The sequence below is a fragment of the Schistocerca serialis genome, chromosome 4 (genome assembly GCF_023864345.2).
Source record: "Schistocerca serialis cubense isolate TAMUIC-IGC-003099 chromosome 4, iqSchSeri2.2, whole genome shotgun sequence".
NCBI classification, from domain to species: domain Eukaryota; kingdom Metazoa; phylum Arthropoda; class Insecta; order Orthoptera; family Acrididae; genus Schistocerca; species Schistocerca serialis.
Genome location: NC_064641.1, coordinates 636,794,037 through 636,811,766, shown reverse-complemented (window position 1 = coordinate 636,811,766; position 17,730 = coordinate 636,794,037). Strand labels below are relative to the sequence as shown.

General features: G+C 37.1%; 1 protein-coding gene across 6 annotated transcripts in view; it reads left to right on the top strand.

The window, feature by feature from the left end:
- LOC126475484 (leucine-rich repeat-containing protein 15-like) overlaps window positions 1–10,125 on the top strand; it is a 351,235-nt gene extending 341,110 nt beyond the window's left edge. For 2 of the 6 annotated variants that reach the window (XM_050103383.1, XM_050103384.1), the window contains exon 6: window positions 7,263–10,125. In XM_050103383.1, coding sequence (XP_049959340.1) covers window positions 7,263–7,499 — 237 coding nt within the window. In that variant the 3' untranslated portion in view covers window positions 7,500–10,125. Of the gene's footprint in view, window positions 1–3,894; window positions 3,964–7,262 lie in introns of all 6 variants that reach the window. The other 4 variants (XM_050103386.1, XM_050103388.1, XM_050103385.1 and 1 more) reach the window with 4 other exon arrangements.
- The last annotated feature ends 7,605 nt before the right edge of the window (window positions 10,126–17,730 follow it).

Sequence of the window (17,730 nt, the reverse complement as noted above, 5' to 3'; positions counted from 1 at the left end):
CCAAACCCTAGGACCATGATCAGTTCTAGGATCTATGCTGCAAAACATTAAGAGGCTGGTTGTCTTCACCAAAGCTTCAGTCGGACACCTGTAGGAACTAAGGATGGTCTCTGAGCCCAGAAAAAAGGCATCATTTATGCCAACATGAGCCTTGATTTGCAGCCTGGTGCACCAGCTACACTCAGTCACTGTTGGAAGTGTCTCTCCATATCTTCGATGTGACATTACATCCTCCTTCCTCCATCCCCACCGTATGCAAGCAGAATGGATACTGGCCTTTTATCACAACCTACCTGCTATTTCCCTGAGGGGTTCCTTCAACTGCCTAATGGAGCTCCAAATGATAAGCAGTCCCATCCTCTAGTGGCTATCTACATACTGGAAAAGTTTCAACGGTTTAATATATAATTTTATTATTAGCAGGAATTTCCAGCTCAAAGTCTAATTGTATTCTGATAACCATACCAATCAAGAAACTCAAGTCAGCAGGTTTTACATTTAGGTACCTCTCTCAGCATGTTGACTTGAAGACAATAATACTGTCTTACATTCAATCCTATTTGCCTTGTGCAGTTATTTTCTTGAGCAATGTAGTTTAACTACAGAAAAGTACTAATAGTCTCCATATGTATTGTTCAGTCTGTGGTTCTGTATTCTAGTGCATATGTTTCAACAATCTCCTATTAGAAGAAAGCAAGAAAAATGGGGAATCTACTAAGTATCAAAATAAAAATGTTGCTGTTTATGGAATCTGCATCTACATATGTACTATGCAAACCACTGTGAAGTGCACGGTGGAGAGTACTTGGCATTGTATCACATTTTAGTGCTGCTTCTCATTCCAGTTGCGTATAGAGCACAGAAAGGAGGACTGTTGAAATGCTTCTGTGAACACTTTAATTGGGTCCTGTGGGAGTAATATATATGGGGATGAAGAATATTCCTAGATTCTTCACTTAACAATGGTTCTTGAAACTTTGTAAGAATTATTTCAACAAATAACTGGCCTCTTTTCTTCAAGCCTATGCTGATACAGGTTTTACAGCATTTCTATGATACTCTCCCATGAGTCAAACAAACGTGACCCCTTGTGGTGCCATTATTTGTATACATTTAATACCTTCTGTTAATTCTATTTGGTATGGTTTCCACAAACGTGAGCAACATTTTAAGATGGGTCCAACAAGTGTTATGTAAACTGTCTCCTTTACAGACCGATTGCATCAGAAAGTGAAAAACCTTGCTCCATGCACAAAAAACTGAAATTTCAAGGAAAAAGTGATGGCTGCTTAGAGCATTCTTAGGCATGAAATGAATTAACTTGACAATGCAAATGATACTCAGTCCCATGTTGACACTAGCAGTGAGAAAAATTATCTTACATTCAAATCATTGTCCACTATGTTCAGTGAGTTCTTCTTAACATTAGCTGCAAATATATGGAAGAGAAAATGGATGTTTGGAAGCAGATACATTAGATTTACTTAGACAATCATTGCATACTCCAGCAGCAGAGGTCAGTTTTCCCAAATGAACTGTTGAGATTTTGCAAAAACCATTAAGTTACTGAAACATTGTAACTCTTCTGATTATAATGGTACTTTAATCAAAGCACAAAAATCTTGTTTTGATTTGATAGGACCCCCTCTCTCTCCCCCTCCTTGAGTTTATAAACAATTGAAGAGTCAAGGTGCGTTTTCTGAAATGCAGTGTGCAGTAGCAGCTTTCATTTATAAAAGTGCAGACAGATAAGTGATCTTTAATTATAGATCAATCTCCCTCCATCCTGTGTTCTCAAAATTTCTCGAGAAAGTAGTTTATCACAAAATATTGATCCATCAATCCGACAACTCTTCAGTAACAGTTCCTTTGGCTTTTGAAAAGGCTTCTCTTCACAGGCAGTATTAAAATATACACAGTTCTGGTAGAGTGAACTGAGGAAAATTGATCTATTCACATTTTCTGTGACCTTAACAAGAACTTCAACTGTGTAGACCATAAAATATTAATAGCTAAATTAAAATGGTATGGTAGGGCATTAGTCATATCCTACCTATAGAAATCAGGTCACATTATTATATAATACTATAGGGATGAAACTAAATGAAAGATGTTGTACATTCTTTTATTTAGTACTGTCCTATGACATAATTTTCTGGAGCAATACTGCTGACAGGGAAAAAGCCATTATTTGTTCCACAGAAGCATGCATTAAAAATATGGGTGAAGCTGTTAACAAACCTCTTGCAGAACCATCTTTAGGTATCTTGAAATTCTTACACTTATGTGTCAATGTAATTACTCCCAAAATTGTGTTTGTGGTTAACAGCAAGAGTAAAAATAATTTCCGGACAGGATATATACTGTTATCTACAGTTCAGAATGGAGTTAGATATAATCATCTTGTGTTGATGCAGTTCTTCTTGGAGTTCTATATTCTGGTGTAAAAGTTCTTAAAAGGTTGCCAATAGCTTAAGGCAGAAAACTGAAAATCCCCAGATTATCAAAAACATGGTTAAAGAATATCTTATTGCCCAGTCTTATAATTTGATGGTATGTCTAGATTTGAAGATTTAAATTCCATGTAACACTAGTGTTCATATTAAACAGTTTCTAATTTGATGGTATGTCTAGATTTGAAGATTTAAATTCCATGTAACACTAGTGTTCATATTAAACAGTTTCTTCACTTATTCAGTATATGGACAACTAATAGATGTCTCTGAAATGAGTAAAGTTCCATAAATGCTTGGTATGAAGTAGTAGCTAAAAGCAGCAGCTGAGAAGTTTAAGTGTATGAGCAGTGGATTTTTTTCAAAGTAACTGCTTTTCTCATGGCATACATGTGTAAAATAATCTAGAAGTAATTCCCATAATTCAGCACAAAAAAATTAGCACCAGTCTTAATATGTTGTTGCTATACTTAAGATAGGCTGCCTGCAGTGGCTGCTTTTACCTCTTATTGTGCAGCTTGATTTGTTCCACATTCTTGAAGGCTATCTTTCATTATGGGATATGTGGAAGATGATTTATGAATAAGTGAAACAATATTGAATTCAGCCAGTATGAGTATAACTAGCGTACAGCAATTTACCATAGTTAATTATAATACAATCCACAACATTAAAATCTGACTGCCACTTCAGTGTAATGCGTACTAAGACTTGAGCCACATTCCTCAATGTTCTGCTTCACGGTGGGAATTAAAGAACATGATGAATTAATGAACTTTTGGATAGGTCTTAAGATTCTGTGATTGAGGAGGAAACGAAGATATAACATGAAATGTTAGTTGAAGGTAAAATTGTCGTGGCTACAAAATATACACAACCTGCACTCACACACAATACATACTCTAAAAACTATACTATTGTAAATATCCTGGGACGAAATATCAGTTTCAAAGAGTTAAAAAATTACTTAAAAATAAAGGAAAAATTGATCTTTTTTCCAGCTATATCACAGAGAGATTGCCATAAGCAGTCATTTTATCTGTAAGATTTGGGGAAACAGAACTTGCTTACATTTGGGGAAACAGAACTTGCTGCAGTGCCTCTATTAGCAGGGATTTGAGGCACAGAAGTGACTTGTCAGAACTGAAATTCTGAAGAGTTAATGATTAACTACTGCAGTGTACTTCAGCTACTGGGGGTGTACTGTGAGTCATGGCTTTTAGTCCATCGTCACTTCCAGGCCCTGTCTTTTTTCTTCTCTCTGTCCACTCGTGTGTGTGTGTGTGTGTGTGTGTGTGTGTGTGTGTGTGTGTGTGTGTGCTCTTGAATCTCATATATTTTGACATTAATTTTTTACGTATTATTTTATATCAAACATTGTTTCTTTTTTATTATTGTTTTTCTTTGTTCTTTTCTTTTTCTTTGTTCTTTTTTAAACTAGATGGGCCCCATCCCACCTGCGAATACATGAACTTCAAGGACTTGTCTCCTTGGGAGTTAATTCAAGTAGGTAGGCTACTATCTTTGACTTTTATTGATATAGACAGTTTGTGAGGTATAATAACTTTGTTCTAACCTAAATATTGTAGTGCTATTGGCAAATATCAGTCTTTGATACTTGTAGAGTGATTTGTGCTGCTGAAAAATTCAAAATTAATTCTAAATAATATAAAAGTAAAGGCATTATCAACCCATAGATTGGTTTGTGAACAATAGCAGTCGACTAGGTTTCACTGGTAAATTTTTCCAACTTAGGATTTGATCCATCTAATCATTGTTATCGGACAGAGGAACTAACACTTTAACTGTGATGGAACATGGCATTTTTCACATACATAACACATGATGAAGGTAAGTCAGATTTAGTGCCAAGGAAAAAAATCTAATGCCAACTAGGAATGGAATCTTAAAACTTTGACTCTGAGGCCAATGGCAAAAAGGAAACAAGAGGAACAAAGAAAACTGAAGTTTTAATCAATAAGAATAATTCCCTTTGCATACCCTAACCTCTATGGCTGATTACATCAACTTCTCTCTTCCACACATTGCTTTGATTGCTATGCCTTTCGAAATCAAGTTTTATTGTTGTTGTTGTCATTGTGGTATTCTGTCCGAAGACTGATTTGGTGCCGCTCTCTTGCTAGCCTATCTTGCGCAAGTCTCTTACATCTCTGCATAACCACTGTCTGTATCATATATCCACGCGAATGTGTGTCCTGTGCTCCTCTGCAGTTTTCACCCTCAAACTTCCCTCCATTATCAAATTAACTATTCCTTGATGCAGAAGAGTGTATCCTCTCTCTTTTTTAATCCTGGCGTGTTCATTTCTCCTCAATAAGATCCATCTCATCTACATAAGTTATCTTATCTACCCATCTCATCTTTGGCATTGTTCTGTAGCCCCACATTTCAAAAAGCTTCTTGTCTTTACTGTTTATCAGTTTCATTTTACCTTGGTAAGACGTCTTTACTGTTTATCAGTTTCATTTTACCTTGGTAAGACTCTATATTCCACACAGAACAGAGCCATTTTTTTATACTAACTTGCTCATTGAAACCAATAGTGTATTTATCATTGACCGAAGGTCCTGAATGTGGCAAGAAGTAAGGTTTCACAGAGCAAACAAACAAACAAACAAACACTGTCTGAACAGGCCTTGAAGGCCCAACGACACCGACAGTCTGCCATATCATCCTCAGCCCTTAGGTGTCACTGGATGTGGATACTGAGGGGCATGTGGTCAGCACACCACTCTCCTGGCTGTTGTCAGTTTTTGTGACCAGTACCACTACTTCTCAATCAAGTAGCCCATCCATTGGCCACACAAGGACTGAGTGCACCCTGCTTTCCAAAAGCACTTGCCAGACCTTGACAGTGACCTAGCCAAGTGCTAGCCAAGCGCAATAGCACTTAACTTTGGTGATCTGACGGAAACCGATGTTACGCTGTGGCAACACCATTGGCTTCACAGTACAAGTAAAGGAAAGAATCCAAAACATGTTAATTTGTAAGTACATCACATAATAAATATTTTGTGCCATAACAAACTTCTGTTGCATTCATTATCCAACAAAAATCTCAGGAACTTCTGTAGGGATTTTGATCTGGTTTTCAGTAATAGGTAGAGTGATTCACGAGGAAGGTTTATGTATATGATTCATGAATATTTCATACTAATTGCCTGAGCTACAATGAACTGAATGCCTCTGCAACTGTGAAAACCGGGCCTTGCCATCTAATGCTAATGGGCATAAGGACACCCGACTAAAGCGCCACGCCAGCACTAGCATTGCTTTACAAATTGCTCATTCTGCATACAAACTTTCCCTGAGACACTATGCCTATGACATGTAGAGCATCTTTCATATTTCAGAGCAAAGTAGTACTGGTGACTGATGTGGGATTGCACTTTTGTTGTTTGGGGTGAGGTTCTGGTATCCTATAAAATTTCCACTGAAGCATTCCACAGAACAATTCGACAATTGTGTTAACAACAATAGCCCTATGGCTGGCTGTACGATTTTCTTCTATGGAGACTTCCATCAAATCTTATACCAGGAATCAAAACAGGGATGAGGGAACACAAAGTAAACCCATCTGAAATTGCTAATTAGCTGATTACATTAATTTAACTCCAAAATTAATGTAATTAATAAAAAATTATAGTAGCAAATGCAAAATTACACAAAAATTTAAACTTAAAGCTAAAAAATTCTCAAAAGTCTTGGAATTCTTGGGACTGATGTCTCTCCTATATTAATTGCTGAGATTCTTGATTCCTGTGATAGATGAACAATCTATATACATGATTAAGTTTGTACAGAACCTTTTTTTTCCCAGAAAAACTTTCCTTGCTATTGCTAGTCTGCATTTTATAACCTCTCTGCTTTGCCTGTTGTAACTTATTTTGCTACCCAAATAACAAAATCCATATACTACCTTTAGTATATTATTTCACAGTGTAATTCCCTCAGCATCATCGGATTTAATTCTCCTACATTTCATTATCCTAGTTTTACTTTTGTTGACGATAATCTTATGACCTATTTTCTATTCGGTTCAACTTATCTTCCAAAGTCATTGCCGTCTCTGACGGAATTACAATGGCAAATATGAAAGTTTTTGTTTCTTCTCTTTGAATTTTAATTCATTTCCCAGATTTTTTCTTGGTTTCCTTTACTGCTTGCTCAGTGTACAGACTGAATAACAAAGGGGACAAGCTACAACCCTGTTTCACTCCCCCCTCAAGTATGGCCTCCATTTCACCCATGTATGTGCATTTATAGGATTACACTTCACACTTAAGAATGGCTGTCCTGGTGTAACTATGTAGTAGTGATCAATATATAAAATAAGAAGATGGCTTAAATCTAACAATAACAGCCAGTGTGGCAAACTGACATCATTCAAGATATTTATAATGCCTGTAGAACTAATTGCAACTAAAATAATCTAACATAGTTTTCGTTGAAGTGTTTTACAGCCTGACTTTGTGTGGAGGACAGGTATATTGTTTGCACAGGCTTTTCAGTTCTTTCAATAAAGTAGAGTGCATCAGAAATATACTATTTAACTTATTTTATACATGTATTCGTGTTTCTACAAATTAGGGATGAAAACTGAGGGTAGAACACTACCCCTGGAAACAGTATCTCCCCCCCCCCCCTTCCCCCCAGTGACTGCAAAGGAAGGGTATACATTTGTATTGTAACATAAAGTATTTTATGTGATTTATTTTGAATTAGCTGTTCGTGTAATGATAAAAAATGGAAATAAACCTCATTGCCTTGTGCTCTTTCTTTTTGCAGGCGGCACCCCCCAACTACCACCTGTCTGACACAGAGCCTCAGTCATCAACTTTGTCAGACTGCTCTGACTCGGGGAACTATGAAATGAGTGGAATTGCCACAGCTGCTCCAGCTCTTCCACTGCAGCTACCACCGAGGCTGCCTCCGCGACCCCCACCACGATCAGCTACGACTGTTACTGTAGGTGCTCCAGGAATGATCTATGAAGATGATGAGAGGCGAGGCCTTGTTGTGTGACTGCAGCTTTGCTGTATTACTTGTTTTGCTAACTGCCCTCTCCTCAGATTGTTTGAAGCATGTTCACAATTTGCTGAAGCAATTTCAGTGTTCCATTTCAGCTCTTATCCCATATTGATTATCAGAATTTCCCAGATAAACTTCTTATAGTTATCAGTTAATGGAGTATTAATTTATTTTAACAAAGTTGCATATTTTTCTGCGAATTTGAGTGTTAAGTGTTTTAAGTTTTTGCTCCTAATGCTTCCTTACTTGTTGTGAGATGAATGTTTGTGAAGTGAAAGAAGATACTTATTTCAGTGGCCATTTTGTGATAGTGTCAGTGCTGATGAAACTGCTTTTATCCTTACTGGTCTATGCATATTTCTTCTCTATTGTGATGAATGAAATTTTTAAATTCACATTGTCGCTGTATGTGTTCGTCAGTGATTCTTTATGAGGGTTTCTTCCATATGTGAATGTTTAATATATCTTTACAGATGTAAATAAACTTATCCTTCCAGTTCCTGCTCAATTAATGACAGTGTGATGAATTCAAATGTTAAAATAATTTTATCTCTTTTTGTGCAGTAAATTTTAAAATAAAGATTATTGTTGTATTTAGAGTGCAATATTTTGATGTTATTGCTGTATATAACATGGTCTAATAAGTACCAAGTTCAAGATGAAGAAATTTTATCATTTTGAATTTGTTCTGAACTGTAACAAGTTGTCTTGATCATAGGAATATAGTGGGTTGCATCAATGAAGATGTGTAATGATTTCAATTCACAATAAGTATTTGCTAAAAGTAATTTCTTTGCAACTCCTGTGATCTACAGAAAAAAAAATATTTGAATGTGACAAAATCAACAGCTAACCCTGTGCAGGGCTGTGTCATCAGTGGCCATGTTTACAGGCATTTGCTATGTTTTGTTAAAGATTTTTACCACATATTTTTGTGATATATTTACAATGACAGTTTTAAAAAAGTTAGAGGAGGTGATGAGCATCGGTAATTGCCAGCAGGTCATGAGCATTGTCTGTTTTTAGTTATCTGAAAACATTAGATTGTGTAAAATTGGTCTTAGTAGTGGTTATTTGTTTAGGAACGTCTGATTGCTGAGACGAATTAGTTTATATCTTTGTAGGATTAGTAATATACCAAATATTTTAGGTACCCAGTTGTTAGCAGATAAGACTGAAGAGATGAGGTGTGCCTGTAGACTTTACTTTGCTTGCCATTAGTAACACAGTTCTTTTAATTGAAGAATCTTGTAAATATAGGCACAGACAACTTATGTATCCCTGTTGAATGAAGCTGTCTGTTTTGCCTGCAGTCAGGTGTTTTATTTAACTGTTAACATATTTTCCCTTTTGTCACTGGGTATGACTTTGCATAAACAAATGTAAATACTTTTCCTGATGCTGAATTTGTTGTTCTGTAACAGTATTTCTTGTATTGTACAATTCTGAAGTGCCCTTATTGTTAGATTCTTCCTGCCAAACAATGCGTTTACTATACATTTAGATTGTTGAAGTATACTGTTGTTGAATGTGGGATATTTTACAATGTGATTTTTATAGTGCCGAAGGGTCTCGAAGTGCAGTGTATCTCAATGTACTGATGGAACTGTGTGCAACATTTTAACTCAACTTAAATGTAAGTTATTGCCTGTTGTGACTTTAATTTTTGTGTCAGTGACTGATAACTTTTAAGGTTACTTTCCATTTTACAATTTTAAGTGATAGATGTGATATTAGTTGCTTCTCATCTGACAGAGAGGCCTTCCTACAAAATTGTTTTTTATTCATAAAGTTTATTAATTCTAGTGTTCAATATAACATATGTTAACTACTTCAAAATAGATCTCTATGGATCTTCTCTACATATTATTTCTTGTACAATATGTGTGTTATCCATTTCTATGTGAAACTGGACTATTAATTATGAAAATGTAATTTATTTTTTAGATTTGCTAAAAATTCAGTGTTTCCTTTTTCTGCAGTTTTCGGCAAAGGTATTTGCTATGACTGTGAAACAAGCTAAACAAAGAATTGGCTTGTATTTCAAGTTCCATAACCAATGTCTACAGTAAATTATTGCTATTAATTTTTCATACATGAAAAGAGCATTGTGATATTTTTGGGTCAAACATTTATACAGCAGCGCTATATGTGAGTGAAAACAAACGACAGTATAATTGCAAAGTTTTTCATAATGAGAGAGAATTTCTTTGTTATTTAACAACTCCAGCTATATCATATTCTGTTACTGGTTTGACTCAGTATTACATTTTAGCAAATTTTGCTATAGAAAATTTGTTAACAAATAGCCCATTTGCATAAGTACCTGTAGAAAGAAATGTTACTTCTTCCATATGTAATCTATTTAGGAAAGTAGTTGGTTTTAGAACATTTGGTAAATCATAGAATTTGTTTGAATTTTACAGTTCCTATACTCATTTAGAAGTAAAAGAATTTAGAAGCAGTTTTACATGTTTTTAATATGGATCAGTACTAAAGAAAGATGATAGAACTTTGCTCAGAAAGACAAGGCTATGCAGTGTAGTCTGCGCTGTGAGAAGGTGATAATTTTACTCTTTTCAAATATTAATACAAAAGCAATAAAGATTTTAATGTAAAACCCTGTTTCATTGTTCTGTTGGTAGAATATTGTTGACTCCTTTTTACACATGTAACTGTTTCACATCTTAAACCCTGTTTCGTTTCAGATGTTTTGGAAACGGTGTGTAAATGGAAATACAAGATGTTTGTTTACTGAAACGAAATACAGTACAACATTGCTATCAGAAACTGTGAAATTTCTGAGTGATTTAGTCAGTATTGTTTCCTTCTGGTTGTCAGGTGCTAAGTAAAGAGTGATGTTTACTAACTTACCATGTTAATTTCAGCCAGCCAGTGTGTGTGCTATGACGTTGCTTTAAGGGCAGTGTGGGATACTGTACATAAGTGTAGGCAGTCCTATTAACATCAAATTAAAAATGTGATCAGGAGCTAGGTTTGTAGCAAGTTTCACTGATAAGTGTGTAAATCAGTGCTGCCCTGCTGGTGGCAATATCACAATTTTCAATGGGTCACATGGTACACTGATAGGGATAATAACTGGATGAAGTCTTTAAAAAACATGTTACAAAGCCATATCATTCAGTAGTGCAGACAAATTTTCCATCCAGGGTTTGCATTTTCCAAGATACTGATGTTCCCACTTATGTGGGCAGAAAAGTCACAGGTCGATAAAAAAATGAGGGTGGTATCCCTCATTCCTGGCACTGAAGGAATTGGATCAGTTTCTTTGATAAATGGTATAAAATATCAAGCACAGTGACACAAAGGTAAAGACACTGAGTTGAAGAGTAACAGTACCAAAGTACCATGTCCTATTTTACACTATATTACCCAATGCCCCACTGATTCCAAACTTACAACCTCAATTCTGGTCACCATAACCAACTATATCCTCACCCACAATTACTTCACCATTGAAGGCATCACCTACAAAAGAATCTGTGGTATGGAAATGGCCACCCGCATGACACCACTCTATGCCCACCTGTAATGGGCCACCTACAGAAATTCTTCTTAACCACCAGAATCCCAAACCCCCACACCTGTTTGGATTCACTGATGACATCTTCGTGACCCGGATCCACAGTCCTCCAGAACCTCAACACCATCTCCTCATTTGCTTCACCTGGTCATTCCTCACTCCTTCCTTGCTATTCACCTCCACCTCAAAGATGGCTATGTCAGTACCTCCATCTGTATCAAATCTACAGACCACCAGGAATACTCCACTTTGACAGCTGCCACCTATTCCATAGCAAGAAGTCCCTTCTGTACAGTCTAGCCACCCATGGCTATCACATCCATAGTGATGAGCAGTTCCTCTTCAGCCATCCAAACTTGTACAGGAATGGATCTCCCATGTCTTACATCTCCAGTCAACCACCACCTCTCACAGTCCACTACCTGGCCACAAAGTAGCATTCCTCTCACAATTCAGTACCACACAGGGCTGGAGCAACTGAATCACATTCTCTGCCAGGTTTTTGACCACCTCTTGTCATGCCCCAAAATAAGGAATATTCTACCCACTATCCTTCCCTCCTCTCGCACCATGGTATTCTGCCGCCCACTGAATCTATTCAATATTCTTATTCATACCTACTCCACCCCTCCTCCCAACCCCTTGCCTTATGGCTCATATCTCTGTAACAGACCTGGATGCAACACATCCCATACACCTTCCTGCCGCCACCACCGCCGCCGCCGCCGCCGCCGCCACCACCACCGCCGCCACCACCACCACCACCACCACCACCACCACCACCTACTCCAGTCCGGTCACAAGCATGAGTCGGAAACAAAAGGTGGCTTTTAGAAAATAACTTGGAAAGACCCAGGGAGTTGCACATGAGACGGTGGATAGATACTGGTGATTACTCCCAGTTTTTCTGGGTATTGCATGCAGTAGAGATACTGCTGACACTGATATAATTTTCTGAGGAGCTGATTGTTGCTTAGGTTACATCTTACCTCTAGTTGAATGTGTGAAATATGCTATATATGTAACAGCATTTATGGCCTTGATTAGCTTGGAAAATAGTGTTTTTTGGAAAGGATCTGAGAATTTTAAGATAGATGGAGGGATAAGATAGATACCGCCTACAGGAAAATTAAAGAGACCTTTGGAGAAAAGAGAACCACTTGTATGAATATCAAGAGCTCAGATGGAAACCCAGTTCTAAGCAAAGAAGAGAAAGCAGAAAGGTGGAAGGGGGCGATGTTCTTGAGGACAATATTATGGAAATGGAAGAGGAGGTAGATGAAGATGAAATGGGAGATATGATACTGCTTGAAGAGTTTGACAGAGCACTAAAGACCTGAGTCAAAACAAGGGCCCCGGAGTAGACAACATTCCATTAGAACTACTGACAGCCTTGGGAGAACCAGTCCTGACCAAACTGTACCATCTGGTGAGCAAAACGTATGAGACAGGCGAAATATTGTCAGACTTCAAGAAGAATATAGTAATTCCAATCCCAAAGAAAGCTTTACCAAACTATCAGTGTAATAAGCCACAGCTGTAAAATACTAACGCGAATTCTTTACAGACGAATGGAAAAAATAGTAGAAGCCGACTGCGGGGAAGATCAGTTTGGATTCCGTAGAAATATTGGAACACGTGAGGCAATACTGACCCTACGACTTATCTTAGAAGCTAGATTAAGGAAAGGCAAACCTACGTTTCTAGCATTTGTAGACTTAGACAAAGTTTTTGACAATGTTGACTGGAATACTCTCTTTCAAATTCTGAAGGTGGCAGGGGTAATATACAGGGAGCGAAAGGCTATTTACTATTTGTACAGAAAGCAGATGGCAGTTATAAGAGTCGAGGGGCATGAAAGGGAAGCAGTGGTTGGGAAGGGAGTGAGACAGGGTTGTAGCCTCTCCCCAATGCTATTCAATCTGTATATTGAGCAAGCAGTAAAGGAAACAAAAGAAAAGTTCGGAGTAGGTATTAAAATCCATGGAGAAGAAATAAAAACTTTGAGGTTTGCCGATGACATTGTAATTCTGTCAGAGACAGCAAATGACTTGGAAGAGCAGTTGAACGGAATGGACAGTGTCTTGAAAGGAGGGTGTAAGATGAACATCAACAAAAGCAAAACAAGGATAATGGAATGTAGTCGAATTAAGTCGGGTGATGCTGAGAGAATTAGATAAGGAAATGAGACACTTAAAGTAGCAAAGGAGTTTTGCTACTTGGGGAGCAAAATAACTGATGATGGTCGAAGTAGAGAGGATATAAAATGTAGACTGGCAATGGCAAGGAAAGTGTTTCTGAAGAAGAGAAATTTGTTAACATCGAGTATAGATTTAAGTGTCAGGAAGTCATTTCTGTAAGTATTTGTATGGAGTGTAGCCATGTATGGAAGTGAAACATGCGACAGTAAATAGTTTAGACAAGAAGAGAATAGAAGCTTTCGAAATGTGGTGCTACAGAAGAATGTTGAAGATTAGATGGGTAGATCACATAACTAATGAGGTGGTATTGAATAGCATTGGGGAGGAGAGGAGTTTGTGGCACAACTTGACCAGAAGAAGGGATCGATTGGTAGGACATGTTCTGAGGCATCAAGGGATCACCAATTTAGTACTGGAGGGCAGTGTGGAGGGTAAAAATCGTAGAGGGAGACCAAGAGATGAATACACTAAGCAGATTCAGAAGGATGTAGGCTGCAGTAGGTACTGGGAGATGAAGCAGCTTGCACAGGATAGAGTAGCATGGAGAGCTGCATCAAATCAGTCTCAGAACTGAAGACCACAACAACAACAACAACAACAACAACAACAACATGTTAAACATATTTGAAGATGGTGAACAGCTTACACTCAAGTGATGAAATAGGAAATGCAATGATGAATATAGTTAATGATGAAGACATCAAAAATGTGGGAGAGATGCAATGTGATGTTCGGTGACAGTAAAACAGTTGAACTGAAACAGCAAACGATGGTTGTGACACACTATGTAAGTTGCGTGAATTGTCACTGAGGGATTTTCAGTGCTTAGTACCACACACATGTATAAGGAGAGCACTGGGACATAAATCACACACAGTAAGCACACACTGCTAAGCTAATATGCAGTGAGAGGCACAAGTATAACATGGAACTATTGAACAAGAACAAACTAAACTATCAACTGCATGCAACCTATGATGCAAGCAGTGTTGTATAGTGGCTAGCAGAGCTGGCTGGTGTGCTGCAGGTCCCAGTTCAGATTCTACCATTAGCAGTTTTGTTGTTTAGTATTTTTCACCTCTGAAACATTCTTGAAATATCTTATGTTTCTTTATTCTGGAATATTTGATGTTTGTGTAAACAACTGCATTTCCCATCCTGGACATCAGTTCCGGCCTGGCAGTAATAAACATACTTCAGTTCTAATTGTTGTAATTCATTGATGACTGCACTTTCAGATTTGGAACTGATTATGGTTTTGCCATGACAATATTATAGAAATTTTGAAAAGATGTTACAAGAATACACAAACACTCCATCTTGTTTTCAAAAGGGAGAGGGAACCTTAACAATATTAAACAAGAAAAACTGTGAAATCCTTGTGCTGACTATTTATACTTGAAGGAACCTCTGAAACGTGAAAGACCAATTATCCAATTAAAAAAAAATCATGAAGAGATCAAACACAATTTCTGCAAGTTAAAAAACAACAAGGATTCTACAGAAGACACTCAAATGGCACCATTACAGAAACTCTCACCAGAAGAAGCAGCAGCAGATGCTTCACTTGAAATGAAATAAACAATAGATGAATAGATGAAAGAACTATAGGATGCCTGTAAATTACCTTTGATTCAACCTCTGCATAAGAAAGGAAATTCTTTACAGGTGAGTAATTATCAAGCCATCCCATCACTCCTAGTTGTGTGAAAGATACTGTTGCTATCCATATTAAACAAGAAGTTGAGCACAAACTGGGAGAATATCAAGGAGGATTCTGAACAGGTTGCTTGACATTGGAGCAGATATTGAACCTGAGAAACATTAATAAGATATTTTTTGCTGAAAGGAGGAAAAGTTTTGTAGATTTAAAAAAGGCATAGACTTCAACAGTTCAATGCTACATAACATACAAGCAAAAATGAGTGTTTACAGAAAAATTAGTAGGTTTTATAGCCAACAAAATACAATTCCAAAGAAACCCTTTGAAATCAAAAACAAACAATGGGAAGTCTAAGATAGAACAGAAACAATATGGAAATGATATATTGCTACTCACCATAGGAAAGAGACATTGAGTCAGACAGGCACAATGAAGAATGTCAGAAATATTTCATATTTTGGAGAAAATCCTTCAGAAGTAGAAAACTCACATGCATTCACCACATTTCTGTTTCTGAAGAAGAACTTTGGCCAAAAGATGAAATATTCCTAGCATTCTCTTTTCGAAATATTTCTAGCATTCTCTTTTCTTTGTGTGCATGCAACTCAGTGCCTCGACAATTTGGTGAGTAGCAATCTGTCCTACTCATGTTGTTGCACTCAAATACAGGTGTTTAACATGTAGATGGACTCACATTGTTCTTATTTAAATGCATACTGAAAAAAAATTTGCAAGAATGATGCAAATAATTAAAACTTCTCGAACCTGTTGAAGCCTTCAGGCTGGAAATAAACTATTTAGCTTTTGCTAATGACAGAAGTTTCCGAAACATGAATAGATTAAGTGATTGTACTGCAAAAACAAAAAATTGTTTTGAAAATATCTTTTGAAAAATGAAAATGTCATAGAATATCAGTTAAGCAGCCGATAGTTTTAAATTTTTGGGCAAATTGATTACAACCAGTGAATTAGATAAAGAAGCCTTGAAAGCAAGAGCCATAATAATAGAAATAGCTCTCCAAACCACATAAAACATTTACAACAGAAAGATCTTTTCCATAAATATGAAAGTATGTTTATGGGCATTTGACCGTCTCATGTTCGCTGACAAATGTTGACTAGAGAAATTAGAAATAAAATGATTTTACACAATGTACTTGATCTAAATTAAAAAATTAGGGATCAACACACAAAACCGAAACCAAAAAAAATAAAACATAAAGTAGTAAAAAATGTGGACACAGTGAGCAAACAGTTCAGTTTCATGACGATATACACAGAATGAATGATTCTAAATGGAGAAACACATCTTCATTGTTTTTTATTCAAAACATATTCTGGTACATGAATGTCAAAAGAGCTAGAGGAAATGGATATGCAATCAGAAGACAAATAAAACCAAATTATCTTGCAAACAGATGTAGTGAAGCTTGGGATTTACCAAGATGAGAAACAAATAACTTGTACCAAACAGTCAAATGATGAGCATTGATGAAAGAATATCACTTGGCATCAGCTTAACACGTTCACTGCAGCCGATGCTTATAAGTGTTTCTGTGATTGACACGCTAGTGCAGCCAATGCTTATAAGCATTTCCATTATCAACAAGCCAGTGTGGGTAATGCTTGTAAGTGGCTTGTTCGCTAGCTGAGTATTCAGTTTAGTTTCTTCGACTGTGCACTCGTGTTAGCACAAGCAACCAACGAGATATCACGTAACATTTTCCTGTCTGCAGTTGTGTTTTTTCATCTTTAGTCTGTGTTGTGCACTGTTTGGAATGTCAGCGAATCAACCAACACTGGGGCCTTCTAACCCGAAAAAGAGTAGGAAGAGTGAACAATATACAGACCATGAGTTACTGAGTGTATTAGAAGATAGTGACATTGAGTTCAGAGGGGACGAACCAGAGGAGGATGCTGGAATTTGGAGACTGCAGAAATATACCATAGTAGAACTATTGAATATGTTTCGCGACAGTTCGGAATCAGATGATATGGATGACGATGATGAGGAAATCGCCGTTGATAAAGAACCTGTGCTCGCAGAAGTAAGCAGACCAGGTGTGACTTGGCATGAAGAACCACATGGGATGCAGTATCATCTGTTTACAAAAGCAGAATGTTTACAGATAAATCCTGCTGGCAATATGCCGATGGATTTCTTTAGGCTACTGGTTACAAATGACACTGCACCTCACAGTTGATGAAACGAACAGTAATGCATGCAGTGTATTTGCAAGCAAAAACATGAAAGAGGGCTCTAGGATTAGTAATTGGAAACCTGTAAGTATAGGAGAAATACTAGTCTTCCTGGGTATTTCATTATATATAGGTAATGTCAAATATGCCCGATTACAAGACTACTGGAAGAAGACCCGCTGTTCGAAAATAGGGAATAACGATGAGTATGGGCACAGATAGATATTTGCTCACCTTACGCTCACTGCATTCTGCGAAACATCCAGAGTCAGGAGACCCGAAACCAGATGATTGGCTACATAAGGTTCGCCCCATATTAATTATTTTAACAACAGAATGTATTGGGTGTATTATCCAGGTAGGGATCTATCTTTTAGATGACTCTATGTTTTTTTGGACGGGATGATTGTCATTTAGACAATATATAAACAACAAAATTGATAAATACGGCATCAAATTGTACATGCTAAATAATCCAGATGGTTTTGTAAATAAATGTGCTGTGTACACGGTGATGCTTGGTGATATGGGTTGAAAAGATAGTATTACATTTGTTGGAAGAGAAGCTGCATGCTGGCCATCATGTTTATATGGACAATTTTTACAACAGTTTTGCTT